This window comes from Terrapene carolina, unplaced genomic scaffold (genome assembly GCF_002925995.2).
Source record: "Terrapene carolina triunguis isolate 2854851 unplaced genomic scaffold, T_m_triunguis-2.0 Scaffold66, whole genome shotgun sequence".
Lineage (NCBI taxonomy): Eukaryota > Metazoa > Chordata > Testudines > Emydidae > Terrapene > Terrapene triunguis.
The window spans coordinates 61,297,749-61,311,948 of NW_020664417.1; the positions used below are offsets into that span (position 1 = coordinate 61,297,749).

Below are 14,200 nucleotides of genomic sequence, written 5' to 3' on the forward strand. Positions count from 1 at the left end.
CAGACTTTATTAACTCTGCAGAGGCTCTAAGCTTTGAAAGATTAACTACAGTCTTTAAATTCCTACAAAGGTAGTCATGCAGCCTTCCTGCTTTCACAAAAGTGAAAATTCTCATTTTCAAACTCCCACTTTTCTCAAATATTTAGGCAGATTTTTCCAAAAATTTCAGACTGTTTCACTTCTAGCAAAATGCCATATTTGATGTTACAGGTAGAATTTTTTTTACTTATTATTCTAAAGTAAATTGGAGATTGACTGGCAAGATTAAAAAACAAACAGGCTTATAATGAATATTTAGTTACTAAAGCAGCTCTTTAACCTTGCTATGAAATCTTAACTATACAGAAAGTTTAATCAAATCATAATACAAAATATCTGAAATTTTTTCTTCAAACCCCATGATGGCACAAAACTGAGTACCTAGGCATTAAAGTATACATGAAAACACTTTTATACTTCAATGTGTTGTCAGGGGAAAACAGCATATGAACATTTTGCAGAAAAAGTCTATAAAATCATAATGTAGCTGTTAATCCTATCAAGAATAGATTTTGGATTGAATTGATCTAGAGTATGGATTGATGACAAATGTAAAATTCACTACAGTATCAGTTTCTATTTACTACAATGCTTTTTCTATTAAATGAATATTTGATGAACATGCTGAATGTTTGCCTGCAGCTCTAAATAGAAAAGTTTTTCAATTTGTAAAACACTTAGATGTCACTGAACGCTAATCCTTTTTGTCTTTGTGTACTTGAATGACTATCATCACAGTTTTTGCACTTAAACAGATTTATGCAAGGAATTTTAGAAGCTGTAATCAGCTTTGTATATACTATAAAATCTAAAGCTCTATTTCTCAGTCAAACAGCATTTTTACTACATTATTTCCATTTACTATAATTTTATTTATGCAAGAGGGACTTTACAAGATCTAGCACCAGTAACTGGTTTCATGATTACTTTGCCTGAACTAAATAAAAGTTATTCTGCATTGCCCTTTATGGAAGTCATCTCAAACTAATGGAGAAGGAAATTAATGGTGTGTCACTGCAAATATTTAAACTGGGAATGCAAGTCAGGAGACCTTGGTTTTCAGCACAGCTATGCCACTGATAAGTCTCTTCATTTATCTGAGCCTCAATTCCTAACTTCCATCTCACAGGAATAAAGATGATACATATACACCTCACAAGAGTATTGGGAGGCATAATTTGGTTTGTAAAGCAGAAAGAGATCCTTGGACAAAAGGTGGTGGGTGTATATATAGTATAATGTGTGAGCTGAAGTAGAGTTCAGAAACTCTTAATTGCAGCTTCTGCTAAATGCACTACACCATGCTGTCTGTGATGTTAAGAGACTCTCAGACCCATGGAGCGCTCGGTCAAGTCTGTCAGATATTGAATGAGCTTCTCATAAAGTGTGTTGGGACTTGATGGACTTCTGACATTTCAATTTCTAAGGTGAGCAATGCCACAAATAAACACCTCATCCAATCAAATATTGTCCTAGGCGCTAGCTCTCAAAGGACTCTTGAATTTTACAAATCTGAAGTTTATAGGCAAACTGAGTCAGCTACATATTCAAAAAAATTAACTAGTTTAAAATGCAATTTCAGCTATTTTCAAAGTCTCATCTCTCAGCTGTGCTTCTCCACAATAAAAACATTGGAAAATAAGATGAGGAATGGTTACAAAACTGGTGATATTCAATACAAACACTTTACACTGACATAAAACCTTCCACTCTCAGGATATCAACATGCTTTATGAAGACTGATATAGCCTCAACACCTGTAAGAAAAAATTTTCATCTCTATGCTTTAGTTTCCATATCTGTGAAATAAAGCTAAATAACCTCCAAACAAGCAGTTTGTGGGACAGCTTAAAATAGAATTCTTGCTTCCTAATTCCCTTTATTACAGGGCACTTTTTCGTCCTCTTAGACATCTAAAGAAAAGAGGGAAAAGAGATGGCTGCTCACAAATATATTGATGGAGATTAGAAAGAGTCAGAATCAGCTGCTCTCATAAGCAAAGAAGAGCAGAACAAGTAGTTATGGGTATAATTTATAAAAGGGAAAGCTTAAGTTGGTGGTTAGAAACAACTTTAAGAAGAATGGTGAGATAATGAAGTGAGCTGCAAAACTTGATTGTGAAGTCACCATCATGGGAGATATTTAAGGCTGGACACCTATTAGGAATTATTTGAGAATAATATAGTTGCTTCTGCCGTGATGCTAAGGGACAGACCAGATAGCCCACCGAAAAGCTCTTCCAACCTAAACAACATTAGGATGCTCAGTATCTTATTTATAAAGGCTAATGGTAGATATAAAGTCCACATCAAACAACATGACTGAAAACTCAACATTAGACTGCCCAAGAAAGCTTACCACAAAGACCATTACTGCATACAATACTTGTATATTCCCACTAGAATATTCCTGCTGTGAAATAACCATAATAAATATCGGCAGCCCTAACAGATGTTCCAGATATTCATATAAAGTTGTCTTTAGTGCCAATTAAGGAGCAATATCAGATAAATTAATTTTTCTTTAAGCCTAAAGTTTCTCATAGTAGTAAAACAGAATTATTAGCCTGAAACATCAACATGTTATATGGTGAGACTGCTTGACAGATCTCTTGAATAGACCACCATTAAAGTACCTCTACCTGCAAGAGGTTATTTAACAAGCTTGCATTCAATGCTGAGGTAAAAGGAGTATTTACAAATTCACAAAGAGCATGAGCATCCACGGCTGCAGAGAATTTCAACTTCAAAAACTTACCACTGAGAGAAATTTATTAATTTATTTATTAGACTTACTACAAGATCATTCAAAGAAGCTACTTTGAAAGCTGCAAAAATCTCCTGCCAACAGGAAATTTAGTATTGAAGTTAATAACACAACACTATGTTAATCATGTTCATTAGAATATTGAAAGCCATTATCCCAGAAAAACAATACAACTATACAAATATATTCAACTATTTGAAGTTGTACCAGCCACAAATACAACTAATGAAAACGATCCCAGTGTTACAATTCAGGGCAACTACATTTGTATTTATCCTCAATGACCCAGCAAGGGCACTTCCTCTCAAGCTTCCAGCTCCCCAGACACTGCCTTCTGGGTGGAGACCCACATCTCTCTCCCTTCTGACCAGGGTATTTCCAGGCTACACAGTTCCCTGCCTTCACTGTGTCATTCCTAGCACAGACAAGATGCCCAAGGACACCTGCTTGCCTTCTCTTCAGAGATGGTTAATAGGTACAATTGCTACAATTATAAGGCACAATAGCACTTCCTATGCAAGCCTACTTTATTCTTAAAATAAAAACTATTACAGAAAAAACATTACAAACAATAAAAGAACCAACACACATGCTAATAATAGGGTTGCCAGGTGTCTGGTTTTTGACCGGAACACCCGGTCAAAAAGGGACCCTGGCAGCTCTGGTCAACACTGTTGACTGGGCCATTAAAAGTCCAGTTGGTGCAGGGCTGGCAGGCTCCCTATCTGGCTCCCTGTGGCTCCTAGGAAGCTCCCGGCATGTCACTCCGGCTCCTAGGCATAGGGGCAGCCAAGGGGGCTCTGCACGCTGCCCCCGCCCCAAGTACCGGCTCCGCAGCTCCCATTGGTCGGGAACTGCAGGGGCGGCACCTGTGGGCAGGAACAGTGTGCAGAGCCGCCTGGCCATGCCTCAGCCTAGGAGCCAGAGGGACATGTCGGCCGCTTTCTGGGAGCTGCCTGAGGTAAGTGCTGCCTGGAGCCCGCACTCCAACCCCCTGCCCCAGCCCGGAGCCCCCTCCTGCACCCCAAGTCCCTCATCCCCACACCAGAGCCCTCACTCCTCCTGTACCCCAACCCCCTGCCCCAGCCTAGAGCTCCCTCCCGCATCCTGAAACCCTCATTTCTGGCCCCAGCCCAGAACCCATACTCCCTCCCACATCCCAAACCTCTCGACCCCATCCCAGAGCCAGCACCCCCAGCTGGAGCCCTCACCCCCTCCCACACCCTAACCCCTGCCCCAGCCTGGTGAAAATGAGCAAGTGAGGGTGGGGATGGAGTGAGCGCGGGGCTGGGCCTCGGAGAAGGGGCGGGGCAATGGTGTTCAGTTTTGTGCGATTAGAAAGCTGGCAACCCTAGCTAATAAGCTTATCACACACTACCCCAACTCTAACATGGGCTCTGGCAGGAGCATTTCTTCAACACCTCACACCCAATGTTTCCTTTGTGGTCACAAGTTCATTACAGCCTCAGCTCAGAACCAGCCCTCAATCTTATGGGAACTCAGCATGCCCAGCTCTTCCAACCCTACCCTAAGGATTGGGGCCCTCCTTCAACCAGGCATCCTGTCCATTTGCAGGATCAGGAAGGCGGCCAAGAGCCAGTTTAAAACCAGGGTTTCTGGATAGTCTTTGTCTCTTGGTCCCTGGTGAATCCAGTCTGAATTAGTATATGCAAACTTTTTCAGGGAGGTGGCTTCAAAGGGTTAATAATGGAGGATGTACATTAACATCTGCCTTCCTACCAGGGAAAGTACCTACAAGGCCACAACACAAACAATTCCATTTTGAATACAATGTACTCCAAAAGAATTAACCCTAAATCAGTAAGGCTTAAGTTAATTCAATAAAGTTTATCTTAATTCCATAAGATTTGTTCAAAGAATTACAGGATATTGCCAGTTTGTCACATTCAGTTTATCCCCGCCTCCCTTCCCCCCCCCCTAAAAAAAACAAAGAAAAAAAATCAAGTCATTTAGACCCAAATTCTGCCCCATATACACAGTTGTAACTCCTCCAGGCCTCAATGTCACAGATGTGCGTCAGAGTTTGACCCCAGTTTTAATTATAGTGGCAACAATAGGAATATTTAGTAAGACCATTACAAGTTAAAGTTATGCTTCAAAATCAGATCTTGTAATTCTTTTCAAATATCTGACAAGAAAAACTTATGAACTATTACTCCCAGAACCAAGTGCATAAAACATTCAAGCCTGGTAGCTGTCCATTCTACCTTTAATACTGAGTGCAATCCATTTAAAACATCAAGTTATTTATCAATAATTTTTTGTGTGTGTTACTTTTTTAAATGCAGTCTTTCATCCCACTCACATAAGTAAAATGTATTGTGGTATTTCTCAGTCTAACTATAGTTAAATCAGCAAATGTCACTGTAAAGTTAAATTCTGCAGTACAGTAAACAATTTTTTTTTAAACACAACAGTGTCACTATTCACACTGGTCCAGCAACCACTTTCATGAGGTAGATTGTATTCCTATGTAACCACAGAACTCTTTTAACCTTATGCCAGGCTGTTTATAAAAAGAAAGGATTGGGTGGAGTTCACCCGCCAACAGAGCCTACCTATAACCACATAGGTAACCTATAAGCCTATCTTTTCCCTCCAGCCAGCAAGGAGCCAGAATCACTAAAAGAGCATTCCCACCACTCTCAAGCAACTGCCTCTGACTTGAAATACTATGAGTAGACTCAGTAAGAAGCTACGTTCAGTCTTATGTGGCCACTAGAACATAAATCTTTGTACAGCAGTAATGGAAAATAGAAATAAAAAGAAGAAAAAGACTTTCTGGAAGATTCTTCCGCAACTGTTCCAATCCAAACAACAACAGATAGCTATTAAGAGCAATATCGTTACAGTAGCACCTACATGCCCCAATAGAAATATCGTTACAGTAGCACCTACATGCCCTACTATGATGGACACCATACAATCATATAGTGAGAGGCTGTCCAGGACCTAAATGACTTTCCATGTAAATAGAAACATCATACTAAGAATAGAAGAAAAAAATATTTTACAGATGGGGATCTGAGGCACAGAGATTAAGTCAGTTGCCCAACATCCAGTATTGCCAATGTCAAGTGTTCAACTATCACAAGTCAGGTGTCAAAAAAACCATGAAGTTTTAAAAATAATAAATGTTTGGTTCTTTATCTGACTTCTGTTTCTGACCCTTTATGTTTCACCTTTTTCAGCTTTTATCTGCAGTGATGAGGGACAGAAACTTATCTTACTTTTAAATTAAAGGTGAAATTCTCAGGTAATCATTTGACTCCTGAAGCTGGGACCAAGAAAAAAAAACACCACCAAATATTGCAAGATTTGTAGTAAAATTTCAAGAACTGACAACACTGATTAGGTCACAGAGGGTGTGTGGCAGAAATGGAAATTGGAGTCAGGAGACCTAGGTTCAATGTCAGTGCATTAGCCATAAAGGCAAACCTTTTCCTAATTAAGAAGAATATATACCAAGTATGGGGGGATACCTATAAAAGCCTACACCTTTCAAGAAATGAAGATGAGGCACTGTCAAAGACAAATGTCAAAACACCAAGATTTATTTCATGATAGGAAAAATAAGCACAACTTCTGTTAAGGAAAATTCCTGAATCTCAATTTTCAGTGGAAGATGTTGGCTGTTCAGCACTTTTGCGAAACTGTGACACATTTAAGTGCTTAAACATAGTAACAGACTAACATTTAGGATGCTTATTTTTTAAAATACTGGCTTTGATATTTTGAGTATGTCAGCAAAATAGTGGATAAAGGAGAACCAGAAGACAATCTATCTGGACTTTCAAAAATCTTTGACAATCTCCCTTCCCCACGAGGCTACTGAAACTACTGTAATTAGTAATTCGTTTTTACCACCAAGAAAGAGATCTTTGTGTCACTATGTATAGTCCCCTGAAAACTTCCACTCAATGTGCATAGCAGTCAAAAAGGCTAACTGTATCTTAAGAACTATTAGGAAAGGGATAGAAAATAGGACAAAATATCATAATGCCACTATATAGATCCATTGTGCACCCAGACCCTGAATACCATATCCAGTTCTGGTTGCGCCATCTCAAAAAGGATATAGTGGAATTAGAAAAGGTTCAGAAAAGGGCAACAAAAATGATATATGGAATGCCTTCCACATGAGGAGAAACTAAAAAAAGATTAGGGCTCTTCAGTTTATGACTGAAAGAGGTATGATACAAATCTATAAAACTATGAATGATGTAGAAAAAGTGAATAAAGAAGTGGTATTTACCCTCTCTCAGATACCAGGGGTCACCTGGTGAAATTAATAGGCAGCAGGTTTAATACCAACAAAAAGGATGTACTTTTTCAAACAGTGCACACCTAAACTGTTGAACTCATTGTCATGGATATTATGATGACCAAAAGTATAATTGGGTTCAAAAAAGAACTGGTTAAGTTCATGGAGGATAGGTCCATCAACGGCTATTAGCCACAATAGTCAGGGACACAACCCCATGCTCGGGGCAACCCTAAACCTCTGACTGCCAGAAGCCAGGAGAGGAAGATGGGTGGATCACTTCATAATTGCCCTGTTCTGAACATTCCCCCAGAACCTCCAGTACAGGCTACTGTTGGAGATAGGACATTGGGCAAGATGCGCCATGGTCTGGCCCAGTACGGCAGCTTTTTAGTTCTTACATACAGGGTGAAAGATCACTTTCTGTCAGAATTAGGAATCAACTTTGAGATCGAAAAATTAGGAAAAAATGGTCCCAAATAATACAAAAGTCTGTTAATGTCAGCAGATCAAAATACAGCTGTAAAACACTAAATTATACCACAGTACACTGCCCCACAACTTGTTAAATGTTACGGTAACCCACTTCATGTGTATTGTGTGTCCCTCTCTGCACCTGATCCACAAAGGATGGAATGTTACATCCCCCAACTACAGAGCCAAGCTCTTTAGCTCAAGCTTTCAGCTATGGAGGTCCACGGTTTGATCCCTGGCCAAGATGGCAGCCATAATGTAAGTGAGGACTGAAAACATGACCTTGACAAACTCATTATCTGCAAATCGGGGGGGGGAGGGGGGCGGATGCATAACACACTGACCAGTGGGTTACATGTGCTATTCATAAATCAATATGTACAGGTATAATATTGCACATTAACTTAAATAGAAGATGACAGGGTAATAGTCAAAAATAATTTAGAAGTTAAAATGTAACAAAACGCACCTTTTTAAAAAACCTAGAAGAGTTCAGTAGTTATACCATGGATTACTCGCAGATACATTCCACATGCTTTGGCAATTAGAATTTTTTCAAAAGTATACTGATGAATAAAATGTCAGGAGTGGACCAGGAAGTAAAGGGCAAGTGTCCTATTCCACTTTTACATTTCTCCAAATGCCTTACAATTAAGCGCTGGCTAGTGAATAATCAACAGTCTTAACGCAATACACAATATTAGGATATAACTCTCTTTTCTGTCCATTTATTTTGCTTCCTGCTTTCTTATTGCTTCCCACTACTTTTCAATTTCTGAAGTTTCCACTTCATGCCCTACTACTGCTAATCTAAAGATTCCACTCCAAATATTGCCATCCACCCTATAGTACCTCTCTCTGCTCTAAGCCAAGTACTAGCAAAGTAGCAGAATGCAGGTAAGTATTTTAATTTGCTGTGCTGCTTGCACCTACGCTGGCCATCAGGTGAGGACGGAGAGCAACAAGAGAACCCCACAGTGAAGGATTTGTAATATTTGTTACTGAAGGGGTTGGTGGGGAACTTGTGCATAAAGGGATTACGAACAGCACAAAATAGCAAGTATTTATACATGAAATTAGACATTCATCTTCTACCTATGTGCCTTAAAATACCTGAGCTTTTCTCCTCTTTTCTCTTTTTTGGAAGGAGTACCTTCATAAGGATACTATCTGCAACTCAAAATACTACACTTCTACCCCGACAGAACGCGACCCGATATAACACGAATTCGGATATAACGCGGTAAAGCAGCGGGGAGCCCCGGGCCCTTTAAAGCGCCACCCGAGCCCCGCTGCTTTACCGTCTTATATCCGAACTCGTGTGGAGCCCCAGGCCCTTTAAATCACTGCCCGAGCCTGGCTGCCAGAGCCCCGGGGCTCCAGCAGCCGGGCTCAGGCAGTGATTTAAAGGGCCAGAGGCTCCGGCCGCTGCGGGGAGCCCCAGGCCCTTTAAATCCCCGCCCGAGCCCCGCTGCCGGAGCTCCGGAGGCGGTTTAAAGGGCCCGGGACTCACCATAGCAGCTGGAGCACCGAGCCCTTTAAATCACCGCCAGGGAAGCCGGTCCAGTCCGGCATGGCGTACCGGACCGAACCCGATATAACGCGGTCTCACCTATAAGGCGGTGAGATTTTTTGGCCCCCAAGGACCGCATTATATATGAAAGTATTTATAAGTCTTAAAAATATGCTTGAAACTTTGGGGCCATACTATAGAAACTACAGATGTCAAGTGAAGAGCAGTATGTGATTTTGCCTGTTCTCCAGGATAGGTCTTCACTTTAAGGGTATGTCTACACTATCTGCCGGATAGGCGGGCAGTGATCGATCCAGCTGGGATCGATTTATTGCGTCTAGTCTAGACACGGTAAATCGACCCCCGAGCGCTCTCCCGTCGACTCCTGTACTCCAGCGCCGCGAGAGGCGCAGGCAGAGTCGACGGGGGAGCGGCAGCAGTCAACTCATGCGGTGAAGACACCACGGTAAGTCGATCTAAGTACGTTGACTTCAGCTACATTATTCACATAGCTGAAGTTGCGTAACTTAGATTGATTCCTCTCCCCCCAGTGTAGACCAGGGCTTAATGTTCAAATCTGTGAACTGTATGGAGTATCTTACCATTGATCTTTCAGGATATCCAAACAAATGGCCCCAGTGACCGAGCTAATGTTAGGATGCCATATTTTGGTGATAAACCGCACCTAGAATATAAAATAAGATTTTTTTTTAATATAGCTATTAAATATTCTACAAAAGGCAAGACATTTAAAATACCTTTTAAAAAATTAGAACTATCACATACAGTCAGTTATTTGAATTAATCTTGGAAAGAAAAAGTACTAATTTAAGATAGCCCTGGGGCACAGTAGAACACAAGATACCCATGAAATAGCATATGCCACCAGGCTTCACTATAGTACATTTTTGTGGGGAATCTTTTGTCAGGAATTTTGCTCCATCCAGAGAGAACAGGATCCCAGGGCTAGGACACAAGGCCCTTTCCAATTTTACACTGAGGCCGTTCCCCAACTTCCCTTAGATACATAGAGCTCATTCTCTCCTCACCACCACAAAGCAACTCTGCTTTAAGGCCTTCTCTACACCATTCTCAGTGTGTCAGTGTACAAACTTTAGACAAGAGCATATTAGCTCTGTCTTCAGAGAACAGAAAATATGGAGAGAGTTTGAGAATGGAGCCATTTATTAACAGCTCATGCTGTAAATCGCTTTGAAGATATAAAGAGCCACGTAAGTGCTAAGTATTATTCTTTATTTACTATGGGAAATTAATGGCTGACAAAGTACATTCTGGACAGGATACACTGCTCTACAGCCAAAATGCTTCTGAAATAAATGTAGTCAAACTTTACTAATTCTGGGTCACTGAGAACGAAAATGATGCTTAACATTGTTGATTGACTCTAGTTTTCAAGATATGCTATTGGGTCAGTATATATGACCCTTGACTTAGGAATGGCGGAGGATAAGTGAGTTATAAAGGGAAGGGATCTCAATTTAAACCAGAAATGACTAAAATACATCTTTGACTGGATCTATGAATAAATCTATGACTGGGTTTGGACAGTACTTGCTTTTTAGGCAAAACAATGAATGATGCAATCTGAAGCTGGTATTGCGTCATACATGATATGAATTGCATCATGTTATTCCTAGAAGTCATGGATGATGCAATCATAACGAAGCTTACATCACTCTGCTGAACAAATTGCCCTATATCAGCTCTAGAAATCATACAGTGTCCTGCTCTCTTATTTGTCAGTGTTTGATTTTGCAAAGGGACACATTTCTGTTTAGCCAAAGTGAGCAGAGATGCCTCGTACTTGTGTGAACAGTGCAGATAACTTCTGCTATGTTTGTGGTGAAGTGACTTTTGCAGCACAAAAGCACAGTATAACCACTATGGTTAAGAAAGCCTATCACCTTTATTTTGGCTGCAAAATTGGAGATCAGGACAAGAGGTGGGCCCCACACATATGCTGCAACACTTGTGCAACAAATCTTCGCCAGTGGTTGAACAGGAAATCTATGTCTTTTGCAGTGCCAATGATTTGGAGTGAGCCAACAGATCATACCAGCAATTTTTACTTCTGCATGGTGCCTCCAGTTGGGAAAGGTGTGTCAAAGAAGAAAAAGTGGACTGTGCATTATCCAAACATTCCATCAGCTATACGCCCAGTACCCCACGGGGAAGGGCTGCCGGTTCCTGATGCACCAGAATCATTCTCACTTGAGTCAGACGAGGAAGAGGAAGAGGATGAAACTTCTGGTCCTGAACCATCAATGTCACAGGACCCACATTTTCTCCCATCCTCCTCCTCTGAACCACACCTCATAACACAAGGTGAACTGAATGACCTTGTCAGGGATTTGGAACTACCCAAGAGTAAGGCAGAGCTGTTGGGCTCCAGACTAAGGCAGTGGAATCTCCTGGCAGGTGATGTTAGGGTTTCCATGTTCCGTGACCGTCAAAAGGATCTTGTCCCATTCTTCTTCACGGAAGGTGATCTTGTAGCCTGCAACAACATCGATGGTGTGATGGCAGCCCTCAACATCGTTCACGATCCAGATGAGTGGAGACTGTTCATTGATTCATCGAAGACGAGTCTTAAAGCTGTTTTACTGCATAATGGCAATGTTTTGGCATCAATTCCAGTTGGTCATGCAGTCCATATGAAGGAAACCTATGACAACATGAAACAACTTTTGAGGTGCATAAACTATGACCAACATCAGTGGCAGCTTTGTGGCGATTTAAAGGTTGTTGCTCTCTTGCTTGGTCTGCAGACTGGATACACAAAGTACTGCTGTTTTCTCTGCGAATGGGATAGTCGTGCAAGAGATTCCCACTACATCAAGAAAGATTGGCCACTCCGACAGTCATTGGAGCCTGGGAGGAAAAGTGTTCAGTATCCACCACTTGTTGAATCAAGGAAGATTTTGTTACCACCCTTACACATCAAGCTGGGTCTGATGAAGGACTTTGTCAAGGCCATTGACAAAACACAAGCAGCTTTCAAGTACCTCCGTGGAAAATTTCCAAGGTTAAGTGAAGCTAAGATAAAGGAAGGTGTCTTTGTTGGTCCTCAGATTCGTGAACTTCTTCGAGATGATGCATTTGACCATGCACTGCGTGGCAAGGAAAAGACGGCATGGAAAGCCTTCCAGTTAGTGGCAATACATTTTCTCGGAAACAACAAGGCAGACAACTACAGGTTGTTGGTGGAAAACCTCCTCAAGGCATACAAAAGCCTTGGTTGCAACATGTCACTAAAGATACATTTTTTGCACTCTCATCTAGATTTTTTTCCACCGAACTGCGGAGCAGTGAGCGACGAGCACGGCGAGCGATTTCACCAGGACATTGCAACAATGGAGAAACGCTATCAGGGCAAATGGAGCCCATCAATGCTTGCAGACTATTGCTGGACAGGGACAAGAGATGCTCCATTTAATGAATACAAGAGACAAGCCAAGAAGCGCCGAGTAGACACTGAATAGGACTAAACTATGTACAGAATAGTTTTTTGCCTTTTGTTTCATAATAAATTTTATTTATATAACCCTTTTGCTGATTTTTAAAGTGTTACATAAACAGGACAGGTGAAATATTATCATGTAAAGCAACCATAAACACATGAAAAGACCTAGGTTTACAATTTATGATTAAAACTCTACTATCTACACAATATACATAGACATAAAATAAAAACTTAAATATCTTAGAAACAGTAGCCAATCAGTTGTTTTAATTGTCATATTTGAATTCAGCACATCAAAATACATAATAAATAGCACATTTTATCTCTGAAGCAGACAACTTCTCAAAAATTGTAGACCAGTGATATCGAAGCTTCAGAGGAGAGAGAGTTGTGAACACTAGCATAAAGCACTATGCACTAGCAACTGTAGACTATACACAGAGCCCCACTCAGATCAGCCTGCCTTCAAACTCTGCAGAAAAGGACTATGAGCACATATTTAATAAGGAACTGCAAAACCATATTCCTAGGATTAACAATAAGGCTGAGCACCTGTGCACCGAGACAGCCAAGCAGCTCTTCTACAAATGTTGGAAACAGAGGCTACCAAGCCCCAGAGCAGCAGTTACTAAGCTGTGGTCAACAAATTCCTCGGGGTGCTGCGTCCACTCCTTGTTTCAACTCCAGCCAAAACACATGTGGAAGGAAGGAGCCACCAACAGTGGAAGTTTCCATTTTATAAAAAGACCCTTCCTCCTCCATCCATTCTCACTCCAGACCCAAAAAAAGCAATCCACAGTACCAGAGCTAGAAGACACCCGCCCAGGAAAGCCATCAAACCCTCCATATATGTGCCAGAGTGAAGCGATCCAAGATCCAGTTCAAAGAGGTGCTTTAGGGACTGAGAGAGGGAGCCAAACAAGGAGCTAGGTTTGGGGAGGGGGCAGGTTTTAAGGAATCAGACGGCTGGGTCAGGAGCCACTGATTCCAGGGACCTGGCTAGAAGGCAGGAGTACAGAGTTGGGAGAAGCATGAGACCTGCGGAAAGCACCAAGAAGCAGGGTTTTTAAGGTTTGTAAAGGTAGGGACGGAGGAAGAAATCAGGGCCTAGACAGTAGGTCTGGGCAGGAGGGATCCAAGAAATTTAAATGGAGACAATGAATTGTGTGTATGTAAAGGGAGAGGAGACAGAATTGGGGAGTACAATAAAATTTGCATGGAAGAGAACGAATTGTATGTGGCCTCTCTCTCTCTCTCTCTCTCACACACACACACACACACACAATATTCCCCATGTCATACAAGTAATTCTCCCCATGCAAGGAATGAGTGTAATTTCCAGACAGATGTCAGGCAATCACCAATTGGAGTGTGATTTGAAAGGGAGGTGGCTCCACAATATGATAAGTCCACTGAGAAGTGGTCACACTATTACAGTCTGTCCTACAAGGATGAACCTTGAGACATTTCTTCTCAAGAATGGAAAAACTTTAGAGTTCTACCACGACAACCTTCCAGCAAGATGAATATAAGATAGTGCCCTGTGCCTTTAAGGGCCGGAGGCTTAGGGTGAGCCAGCCCTGGTCAATTATCAAACCCAGCTGGGAAGGAGTAAATGATTATAAAAGCTAGCAAGTGG

General features: G+C 41.3%; 1 protein-coding gene across 1 annotated transcript in view; it reads right to left on the minus strand.

Moving 5' to 3' along the window:
- The window catches only part of UBE2K (ubiquitin conjugating enzyme E2 K), a 66,361-nt gene that overhangs the window by 9,963 nt on the left and 42,198 nt on the right, over positions 1-14,200 (minus strand). The window contains exon 4 of the mRNA XM_026647976.2: positions 9,680-9,762. Coding sequence (XP_026503761.1) covers positions 9,680-9,762 — 83 coding nt within the window. The remainder of the gene's footprint in view (positions 1-9,679; positions 9,763-14,200) is intronic.